Source organism: Pipra filicauda, unplaced genomic scaffold, assembly GCF_003945595.2.
Source record: "Pipra filicauda isolate LSUMZ 115617 unplaced genomic scaffold, ASM394559v2 scaffold212_size3012638_pilon, whole genome shotgun sequence".
Taxonomy (NCBI): domain Eukaryota; kingdom Metazoa; phylum Chordata; class Aves; order Passeriformes; family Pipridae; genus Pipra; species Pipra filicauda.
In genome coordinates this window covers 846844-858207 of record NW_024104324.1, presented here as the reverse complement: position 1 = coordinate 858207, position 11364 = coordinate 846844, and the positions used below count along the sequence as shown (strand labels likewise).

The window sequence follows — 11364 nt, the reverse complement described above, 5'->3', positions numbered from 1 at the left end:
TCCAGTGGGAAATAAAAGTTTGGATTAAAATTTGCTATACTATTCCTTCTCTAAAAGCAACTTTCAGGCTGAAAGGCTCCAAGGACAAATTTGCAAAGGCTCGCAAGAGATTTAGGGACAGATTTTAAAAGTCTTTTAGTTACATTAAAGTGAAATTAGATGCCCCTTGGGTTTTTTTCAGCAGGAGGGGGTGTTTTTGAAATTTGCACATGATGCCTGTTTCTGTCTTTTAGGCTTGTAAATGCTTCCAGAGATTTTGGGTTTGAACACCCAAGTCCCCTTGAAATCTAAGAGAACCAGGCATCAACTCCCATGCATTCCTTCCAAATTCCAGCCAAAATTGTTGTCGAACTTGGAGCATGAAGTTCTAATGTAAGAGATTATAAACCCGACTTCCGCTCTGCATTAGCAGGCAGCTTAGCACCAGGGGGAAAAAAAACAATCCATAGTGTTGACTGTATAAACATCTTGTTCAAAAGGCAACATTTTCCTGATTAATAGCCTTTCAGTATTAAAAACAATCAGTCCAGAGCATGATTAATTGTCCCTTTTACTACTAGTAACCAAATATATATGTGTGTATATATATATATATACATACATACATATATACTTGTGTAAACACACAGGCACATTCTCACTGGGGTAAGCATTTTTAGCATGTCTGTTTTCAAGGAAAATACTGTATAAAAGAGGTGAGAGCTGCTTTCTACAGCTCCAGCAAATGGGTAGGGTTTTAGCTCTCGTAACCCTTTGTCGCAAGAACTGGCAGCCCTGAGGATGCATGATGAGCATTGCTGCCCTGGGAAAAGTCTCAAAAGGAAGGAGACCAAGAAAGAGGCAGAAGACACTTTTTTTTTCATCCAGGGAATGAAGGCTACTCAGTTGTTTGGCATCCTGGCTGCATTTCTACTTCATCTGTATTTCACTTGTGGGAGTGACAGGGTTAAAGGCAATAAGAAAAGTTTTCACTTAAAAACTGGCAAGGAGAGGTGCTTTTCCCTTGACAAAGAGAAACAAATTTCAAGAAATTATTTAAAAAGACAGTCCTGCCTCATGCAACCTGTTAGGTTACAACACACATGCAACAATAACACTGTCTTTATATAAGGAGGAGACCTTTTTTCCCACCTTTTTTGGTCTGATATCTAAATAGCTGAGCAGGTTAACCACTACATTTCAGTAATGTCCAGAAGTTGCAGTCAAGCTCAGGATCTAGGGAAAATATCATCCCTGCTTTACATAACTCAGTCTGTTGCAGATCATGCACGAAACTCCTCTTGGTGAGCCTTGGCAGGTCACACAGGTGTGCACAGTCACATGTGGGATCATGGCCTAATGTGTCTCAATAGAATTTTGATCCAGGTAAACAAGACCCCCACACACCATAGACTCACTTAGTGCTCAAGGGGTTTCCTCCTCATCTGTCCCACCTTGCAGAACTTCAAAATAAGTTTTAACACAGGTTTTCTGCAGAGCAAACAGCACGAGCCAGAGGAGTAGAATTCATTGCTCTTCTGGCACTTGTATTAGAGGCTGATAAAAGTGTATTCACTACTGCTGCTAAAAAATAAAACACAATTCTGTGTTTTGTGTACAGTTTCTGTGTACATGTTCACCCACACTCTGCAAAGAGTTTTCTTTATGGCCAGAAAAGAATTTTTCGAAGTTTCCTTCAAGAACACCCCCAAAATCTGTAGTGCTGGGTTGGAACACCCTCATAACTTCAGGCTAAAGCCGAAGCAGAAAGAAACCCACCACCACAGTGTTCAGGAAGAAGAAACAAGCACAAAAAATTTTCTCAATGGTTAGAAATAAAAAGCTCCCATTAACATCAGAGATGTTCTGTTCAGGGCTTATGAATTTCTGCAGAAAGGTTTGAAAATAAATAGGAGCCCTGCTGTGGGTGAAGAGGATGTTGTTGGCCTGGGACAACAGCTGTGACAGGTGCAAACTGCAGTGACAGTGACAATGCCAAGACTTCCTGCTTTGGGGACATACACACATGCACAGAGTGCACACATGCAGCCTTTGGCACCCAAGGCAGAAGGCAGAGATCTGCTGCTGTTCCTGGGCATCTCCTTATCTTCTGCTGGGGTCACAGAGCAGGAGGGGTAGAGTGTGCCCTACTGCCCCAGGGTATGGCTTCAGCAGCGGTGGCCTCCCTCATGGTACTGCCAAGCAGAATGGGGGACAGGGAATACACTGCTCCCCCAGCCTGGGGGTGGACTGCACTGCTCAATCCTGCTTCCAGGAGGAGCTGCAGGGGCCATGGCTTTGGGAAAGGCAAACAGTGGCGAAGCGGCAGTAAATGTTGTTTCAACAGTTTAAATGAGTGAAATTTTGTTATAAATAATTTAGATGATTGACTTAATATTTTAATCCTGGGGCCTAAGTGGGTAATGGCTATAAAGAGAGGAGGAGGGAGGGAAGGAGAGAGAGGAAGTGAAGACAAAAATTAGGCCCCAATTTGCAAAGCTGTACACACGTCTCAGTGTAAACTGTACGCACAAGCTTCCCAATGTCGTCTGTGGTCTTGGGTTCAAGTTCAAGTGTGTTTCAGCCTAAGTCTTGGGTAAGCCTATTTTTTTTTTTTTAAGTGGTGGGACTTTCAAAAGCAATGGAGAAACCTTTTGAATTTCACTCAAGCTCATTTTTAAATGAAAGAGTGGGTGTTCCTTTCCTGCTCTTGGATTTCTGGTGTAGAAATCCTAGAGTGTTAGGATTTCTGGTGTAGAAATCCTAGAGTACAGAGAAGGATAACGAACACTCAGCCATGTTTGCATTCCTGTCTATCATGAAAATGTATTCTGCACTACAGAAGTAATACACTTCACACTGGAAAATATTTGTGGCTGTCAGTGCTGGGGTTTAAGAGCATCACTAATTACTCCCCTGATTTAGAGCTGATATTTTTAAAGAGTGTGGGATCAAGAGTCATAGTCATAAAATTTAGCATTGTGAGCTAGCAAAAGTTATTTTAATGCAGCGAAAGTGAGCTCAGTTTTTCTGCGTTAAATAACTGTGTTGAATAAATATTCACAGGTACACGCATGTGTACATGAAGGAAACTGTGCATGTCAGTACGTACAAACAACACACATACCGAGTGTAGAGGAGAAAGGAGATATTGTAAAGACGACAGTATGCTGAAACAAACTACCATGCATTTCAAAAAGGTATTTCTTTCCCTAATTTTAATGGAGAAAATACCGTGTCTAAACTAGAAGTGAAATGATTTTGATAATCTTAAGCACAGCATAGAGAGGGAAGGATAAGCCCAGGGCTGGAGACCACGGCTCTCCCTCGGCAGCTCTTTCCCCCTCCCCCTGTGCAAATTCTCTTGGATTAAAATGGCAGAGGGAGGCGGGGAGTGGCTGGGGACAGTTTGGCTGATACGAGATAACCGCTGCTAGTCAAATGGCACTTTTAATTGCACAGGCCAATAAAAAACCCAACTTGCTACAGAAGTTAATTTGAATGAAAATAGCAGACACACCCCACAAGCTGCTTTCCATGATCGTGCATTGCGTTGCCTCATCCTGACGTACAGTCCGAGTCGCAAAATAACAGCGAGCGGTCTATACATACTTTGGTTGCCCATTTAGCCAGGGCGGGTCCGGACTCCCCGTTCCCGTCCCTCCTCCCCCATCAGTTCTCCCCCGCGGCGTGCAGGTTTTCCCGGCAGGAGCCTCGTGTGACGAAGGGAGGGAAAGCGGTCCCGCTGCCCCTTTTGTTCCCTCCCTCGCCCCGCTCCCGGAGCGCTGCCGGCGGCGAGGCAGCCGCTCGCTGCTGGGTCACCCCGGGGGAAGGCACCGGGCGTGGGACGCGGCCGCGCCCGGGAAGGATTCCTGATCCCGGCCGGCTCGTCCTCCTCCGCCGCGTGGGGAACCGGGCGCGCCGCTGGGAATGTGGGAATCCGGGGTGCCGGATCTGTTGCTCGGCCGGGCCCCCAGCGCGAATCCCGGCTCAGCACGGGAGCGAGGATGGGGGAACTCAGGAGTTACTTGAGCGGAGCTGGGCGGCAGCGGCTCCTCGGCACCGTGCGAGCCCCGCGGCGGGCGGCTCTGCCCCGGGGGTAGTGGCAGCGCCCTGCGGGCGAGGCTGCACCGCGGACCCCAGTCCGTGCGGTCCCGCTTCCCGGCGGGATGCTGCCGTTCCCTCGGGGCAGCAGGAGCGCCCCCAGTCCCAGCGCTGTCCCGCAACCTCGGCGCCGCTCCGGCGGGGCCGCCCCCTCCGGCCGCCGGGACACCCTTGCCCTCGGCGGGCTGTGGCCGGTGCTGCCGACAGGAGCCGTCCCGAAGACGAGGATCACAGACCTCCGACCCCGCCGGGCTCAGATCCCCCAGGGAAACGGAGCTTTGTAGGGAATCCCATTCAAACCGCGCTGTAACCTTCCGCCGCGGGGGGAGGTGGAGGGGGGGCAAAGTAGTCCCTCGCCACGCTCCTCCCGGGACTGAGTTCCCGGCGGGGCGGCGGAGCCGGGCCGGGCCGGGGGAGCGGCCGAGGAGAGGCTCCCCAGCGGGAGCTGTGGGCCCGCCTCTTCCCCGCTCGGCCCGGAGCAGGGGAGCGGGGAGCAGAGGTATCGCCGGGCGGAGAGATCGCGGCTCCAGCACACACGCACGGCCCGCGCTCCGCCCCCGCCGCGCCCAGCGAACGGAAGCGCGGGGCCGCTGCGATGGACAGGCGGCGCCGGCCAATGGGCGGGCGGGATGGCCTCCCAAAATGTAGGTTCGGCCAATGGGCAGCGGCGGGAGCGGGAGGGGCGGGGCTCTCGGCGGGCAGCAGCGCAGGTTGAGCGGAGTCCCAGCGCAGGGCTGGGATGAGCCTCAAAGTTCGGGGCGATCGCGGTGGGGGATGTAGCAGCGCCGCCACCGCCGCGCACCGGCCCGGCCCGCCCCGGCTCCCGCCCGCCCTTGGCGCCTCCCACAGCCCCCCCCCCGCAGTTTTTAAACTCTGATCCCCCCCCTTCCCTTCTTCTCCACTCCCCCCCCCCTTCCTCCCCTAAATGCCAGCCATGATCGAGAAGGGCCCGGAGGTCTCGGGGAAACGGCGGGGCAGGAACCACAACGCCGCCGGGGCGAATAATAACAACAACGGCGGCAGTAAAAGTTTATCCGCCGCCCCCAACGGCAACAGCAGCGGGAACTCCTGGGAGGAGGGGAGCTCGGGGTCCTCCAGCGATGAGGAGCACGGTGAGGAGCGGGAGGGGGGGGTGGGTTTTTTTTTGGGGGGGGGGGGGAAGGGGCCGCTTGGGCCCACGCGGGTAACGCTTGTCCCTCTGCCTCCCTCAGCTGGCGGCGGAATGAGGGTCGGGCCGCAGTACCAAGCGGTGGTCCCTGATTTCGACCCCGGTAAGTCTTTATTATATTTTATGGGGGGACAACTCCTCCCCTCTCATCTAGTGCTTTGGACCCCTCCCGATGAGCGGAGCCCCCTGGGGGGTGGGGGTGGGGTACCCGGGGCTCCTCTCATCGGAAGGGGTCCAAAAATAATCCTCCCTTAATTCTAGTCTCAAACACCCAGAGCAAGAACAAGGACCCCCCCCTCCCCTTCCTCCCCCCTTCCCCAACGCACACGGTTGATAAAAGAAGTCTCGATGCTTTCCAGAGGGCGCTTTGCAGGCAGGGAGGAACAGGGAAGCTGGCAGGGCTGGAGGAGGCAGGAGATGGCAGTTGGGTGGGATTTTTTTTTTCTTCTTTCTTTCTTTCTCTCTTTCTTTCCCCTTTTTTTTTTTTTGTTTGTTCTATCCTCTCCTGAACTCGTGTTTCTGTAGTCTCAGTGATAGGTGTGGAACTAGAAGACATCAAGTTACAAATATTTTTTTCGAAGGTATTTAGAAGTGACTTGGGTCTGTATTTTAATTTTCTCTCTTCCTAAGAAGCTGCTCGCCTCCCTCCTCCAAAAAAATTATTGTTTCACGTTCCAGCTATTCCGCTGCGGTTCTTTGTAAGCTAATTTAAAGTGGTATGGAAGCAAATTTTGAGCAAACAAAGGAATTGGGGCTGTGCTGAAAGGCAGGTGCTGGAAGCACGTTAGTACTGATGTATCTCCGTGTATAGAAAGACAGGCTGTTGACCTCTTTAGTTTGAAATCTAAGCTTTTTTTTTTTTTTTTTTTTTTTTGGGTATTGTTCCTTTGTAAGTGGAGGTTGAAGCCAGCGAAAACCCTCCTCCTGCCTGCTGAAGATCCTAGCGTTTGGAGTTGTCCCTTTGCCCAGCCCAAACTTAATTGAATCCTCCGCACCTCTCGCCTTAAAACAAAAAGAATAGTGTGGAAAGCCACGGTGTCTCTTTATCGAATAATCCTTAGAGTTACTATTGTGTGGGTTCAGGAAAAAGGTTTCTCGTGGGTCATCCTCAGACTGTGCACTAATGTTGGATACCTTTTTTATTATTAAGTATGTTTGTTCTTAACTGTTCAGGTCTCAGGGTAAAGAGGATTTTTTTTCTTAAGTTCAGTATTACTTGTATTTATTTACAGAATAATTTTTCCCCACCCCTTCCCCCCTTCGTTTTCATGACAAAATAAGATGCAAGGTCTTGGCACATGGGAGCTCCGTTTCTTGGTTGACCAGGAGGAAAAAGGGGGCGGGCGGGGAGAGGAGGAGGAGGAGGAGGAGATGGGGGGGGGAAGGGAGGGGGAGCAGTTGGTTAGGCAGCAGTTGACACTGGTTTTCAATCTGTAGGTCAAACGTAACATTTCTGTAACACACACAGCGTGCATCACACTGGCTATTCAGCCACGTATCACAACAATACTTGGGCTTTTTGGTCACCCTGGAGAATTATGCTTTTTTGTGCAATTCATTTCTGTAACATAATAGACGGAGGGGGGAAAAAATACTGTGAGCCCCTTCCTCACTGATATGTGCTCAGCTGTACATTGTTCTGGTTTAAACTCACAGGCATACAGTGACCTATACAAAGGTTATTGTTTTCTGTGCTCTGTGGAGTAGGAGGGAGAGAGGAAGTGTGTGATGTGAAGAAACAAATTTTTTTCTCAGTAATATGTACCCTAGCACAGGATCAGCAGGTACTGGTGTTTGAGTACACAGTGTAATATAGCAAGCTCATAGTAGGGTTACCTGAAGTGAATGCACAGTCCTCTGATGACCTGAATGGACATCAGATCCTCCTGTATTGGTCTCTATTTTTTACTCTGGTTCTTGAAAGTATACTTGTTAGGTAAGAAGTTTGGGGTGAACTTTTGTCTGATTGAGTATTGAAGAGTTGATTTCCTGGCTCGTGGAACTACCCAGGGATAATTTTGCAGTGCCAGCTTGTTCCCTGAATTTTGTCATCTCTTCTTGGTCCTAAAGGCTAAAAGCCAAGTTGTGTTCATCTGTTATGTCTCTTTGGTTTCTCTCTTTAAGAAAGAAAACCCTAAATAAGCCTAACGTGCTGTGCTAAGACCGTTTGACTGAAACTATTAAATTGTCCTGTCTTGCTGGTCATTTAGAAAGTTAAATCTATGGAATAGTGTTATCAGAGTGCACAGATGCTGGGTCTGTTTCTCTTTAGAAATTTGAGGGGCTGATTGACCAAAGGATCCTTGAAGGTTGGTTGTTGTTGAGTTGTGGAGGCTTTCACCTTCAGGTTAGCTGGCTGGGAAAATGCGGAGTGCTTGTGCCTCTGTGGCTGTGTCTGAGGGGAAAATAACACAGACCAGGCCTTGTGTGTACTTCTTTTTTTTTTTTTTTTTTTAATTTAATGCTCAGCTATACTTCGTGTTTGGCTTGAGGTATATCTGTAACTACTGATTCTTACATCAGCATTCTTATGTGGGTGTTCCTCTGTCCCCATGCAGAGGGGCAGAGAAAGCCTTTAATTTTGTTTCACTTCTCGGCCACATGTGAGCTGCTGCAAAGAGCAGTGAAATCAGGAAAGCTTTTCTGAAATCCATTTCTGTGAAGCTACAGGAGAAAAGAGAGGTAGAGCAAGGCAGGATGTCGATTTGGGTTTCATAAATGAAATAGTCAGAGAAGAGAAAAAATTTACTACGTTGTATGACCTGAAAGTAGAGAGTGTTCTCAATGATTGCCTAGGTTTAGACAGGAAAGGGACCTCACCACCTTTTTGTTATCATGGAGAAGGACAGAAAGTGCTTGTCTCTTCCCTGTTTTAGTAGAGTAAGAGGGAAATGGTTAAGAGTTGTGCTTCTTTGTTTTTGCTTCATCCTTGGAACCAGAAAATGACAAGTTCACATTCTGGATTAAAATACCTTGGTGTTAGTTTTTAATATTCCTTGTGGCTAAAACTTGCTGTGGCAGTGGCCAAGGAAGGGCCTGATGTGATTCTTTGTCTGTAAAAATGCTTGTGGCTGGAATCCTCTGTAAGAGGTGGTTCTTACTCTCAGCTCCTTTAGTAAATCTCTTTACAGTGGCAAGGCCTATTCCATGTGCTGACAGAGCTTATAGGTTCTTTGCCAAAGTTAATGTTGCTAGCTTTTTTACCTATCCCAGTTTCTCCTTAGTTTGAGAAACTAAGTTCTCACTGCATTGATCCCACTTCTTTTATTCTCTCAAAAACATACACCTTTTTTATTATTATTGTTACAGTACTTACACCTCTGTTATTATTTATATAAGAATAGCTGTACTGTAAAGGCAGGGCTTTTTCAGAGACAATGTGTATACTAAAGAAGCCAATTCAGCTTGAGAGAAGAATAGGCAAAACTTTTTGGGCTGAAAGTCCCATGTCAGAGCTCAGTAAACTCAGTAAAACTTGCACTTCTGCTCTGTTTCACTTTTTGACCCTGAGTTCACATATGTGATGTGAAAAATTGCTGTTTTGTCTGCTATTTCTTGTCTTATTAAAGCTCAGAGTCAAATATTTGCCAGCCAAAAATTCTGTCCGTTAAACAAAGGCTGATATTGGTAGGTCAGCATTTCTTGGGAGTTTGGAAACTGAGACACGGAAGGTTTTGAAGAGGGAAAACTATTATGATTCTTTTAATCCATACAAATGAAACCCACATGTCTTGTTAATGGAAAAACTCAGTGAAAGGAAACATTGCATATCCTAAAGCTAAAAAGAAAAAATCTTTCGTATAGGGAAGCTCTGATATTGTACTTGACCATTTTATTTGTTGCTTATTAACTTATGCTGTTGGAACACTGAAAATAGGAGGAAGAAAGCATTAGTGAGCACTTTAACACAGTCAATGAATTTAACTGACGATTAAAATTGCCATAATTTTGAGGAGTGTTAAATAACTCCCTTAAGAGAACAGTTACTCCCAAATTTTGACTTGTGTTGAAGGCAGATGAAGTTTTTGGTTTTTTTCTCCTTTATAGCGTTAAAACTTCAGATTTCCTTATTTGTTGCAATGGCATTAACAATACATGCCACATCATGTATCTTTGGACAGTGGTTGTGTTGGTCATCTTTGAAAAACAGCTTCTGGGGCTCTTTCCAGTGGAAATAGATGAGAAAAAGCAAGTTTGACTCAATAGTGTCTTGTTGTAGAAATGCAAATCTGGGATGTATGTCAGTTGGGAGACTTCAATCCCTCGTTTGCAATGCTGCTCTTCTCCCACTTTTTTGTTGTTGTACCATAAGAATTAAAGTAAAAATGGTGGAAGGTGCTTTCACCTCTTGGTTCAGAAAAGCCTGCTGGAGGGTGCTCACTAATGTCTCTAGTCCTTGAGCAGCTCATTCTCTGGTGCTCACTGTTAGCTATGCTCTGTGTGCTCCTGCACCAACAGTGGATATTCCAGACCAAAAAATGAGGGGGGGGAGAAACCAGCAACCCTTTTCAATGTAGGGAGATACTCTGTCAGTGTAGTTGTGTCAAAGAGGGAGTAAAAGAACCCCAACAACGTAGTCTGCTTTTCTGATCTGGAGTGCCTGATCACTGTGGGGAAGTGGTAGCATGGTCGTGTCCTAGGGGAGGAAACTGGTGATTTCATCTGTCCATCCAATTCTGGCTGTTAAAATGTGCCCACCCTCTGCCTATTTAGGATCAAAGGTTGAAAGTATAATATTGGGACAGCCCCTAGGTGGCTGATTCCCCTAGAATTGCTGTATTGCTCTGGTGGTTGCAAAGGCCATGTTTTATTAGGTTGTATCATCAGCTGCTTCATGGGGTTCTGGGCAGAAGCACCTATTGGCCTATGCAGCTGGGACTGTAGCCCTTTAACAAGAGGTTGTTAAAAGCCCCTTATGACTTCCACTTCACAAGTCCAACTCCCAGCCAGCTTGTTCTGTTTCTTTGTTTACAGCTAGTCTTGATCCTCACAGTCCTAATAGTTTGTGAGTAGTCTGAGTATTAATGGCTGTAAGAGAAAATGGCGTTTGGATGAACGGACTCATCAGAAAGGGGATGAGGAAAAAAAGAAGTGCTCTTCAGGTGAGACTTTGCAATCACCGTCTAAGCAAGTGGAAGAGTCAAAACCAAACTCCTGAAACTGGAAATACTGGTATCCTGGAAAGCTATCTCATCTCCTCAAATGACTATGCCTTAAACGCAACAGGCAGGAACTCCCTTAGTTCAACAGTCCCTTCGGAAAAGAAGGAAGAGTTATCAGGATGTTTGATCTAATCAGAAATATCAAACCATAATGAACTAATGCCCAGTGTGTTTGGGCTGACAGAGGCTGCCTGGTGTCTTGGTAAACCATGTGCACCTTGAGTCTTTCACTGTTGTTTGAGATGTGCATCATGCCCAACAAGAGTGTGTTTTCAGAATTAGGTGGTGGAAAATTTGGGTTTTGCAGGTTTTCTCTTAAACTGGTGGGAGAGGAGAAGTTTTTCCCCCTGGTTGTCTGCTCAACCCCATTCTTCCTCAGGGGCTGTATTTGTCTTGTCCTCTTCCTCAGAGGTCACAGCCTCTCTGTATGTGCTGCAGTGCAGAGCAGATGAGAAGGTCCTCAACAGGCGCTCCACCAGAAGTTGTTGCCAAAGCCTTGTTTTTTCGTCTTACCCCCATAGGCATTTAGGTACAGTCTGAAGGGGTTCTCAAGGTCAGGCTGGTCCCCAGTGGCCTTGAGGAAGGGGGAAGGTGACTTCTGCTGCCTCCTTACTGTGCTGGCAACTCTGCTGGTGTGTGGGTGAGTCTGTCTCATCTCATTCTGTCAGTGGTGCTCGCTGCTGGTCCAATCACCATGGCAGGAGAGAGTGCGCTCCCGCTACTGCGTTAGGAGAACGAAGCTGACATGTAGGTGCTGACACTTCAGCTTATCCTCTGTTTTTCAAATCTACCCTGGAGAAAGAGTCGTGCTCAAGTTGGAAACTTTATTATCCATATCTCTGGCACCTCAGCAGGAGTTCAGCTGTTGATTTGGTGCCGTATCTTTTTTACCTCTGGGCTGCTCACCTGAGGGAGACCATTTTTAAGCCTACATTGTTCTGTAGTCAGCTT

The 11364-nt window shown here is 47.3% G+C and overlaps 1 protein-coding gene across 1 annotated transcript in view; it reads left to right on the top strand.

Moving 5' to 3' along the window:
• The first annotated feature begins 4833 nt into the window (after positions 1–4833).
• RCOR1 (REST corepressor 1) overlaps positions 4834–11364 on the top strand; it is an 84908-nt gene continuing 78377 nt past the window's right edge. Inside the window, exons 1-2 of the mRNA XM_027730859.2 lie at positions 4834–5195; positions 5295–5354. Of these exons, the coding sequence (XP_027586660.1) occupies positions 5009–5195; positions 5295–5354 (247 nt within the window). The 5' untranslated portion in view covers positions 4834–5008. The remainder of the gene's footprint in view (positions 5196–5294; positions 5355–11364) is intronic.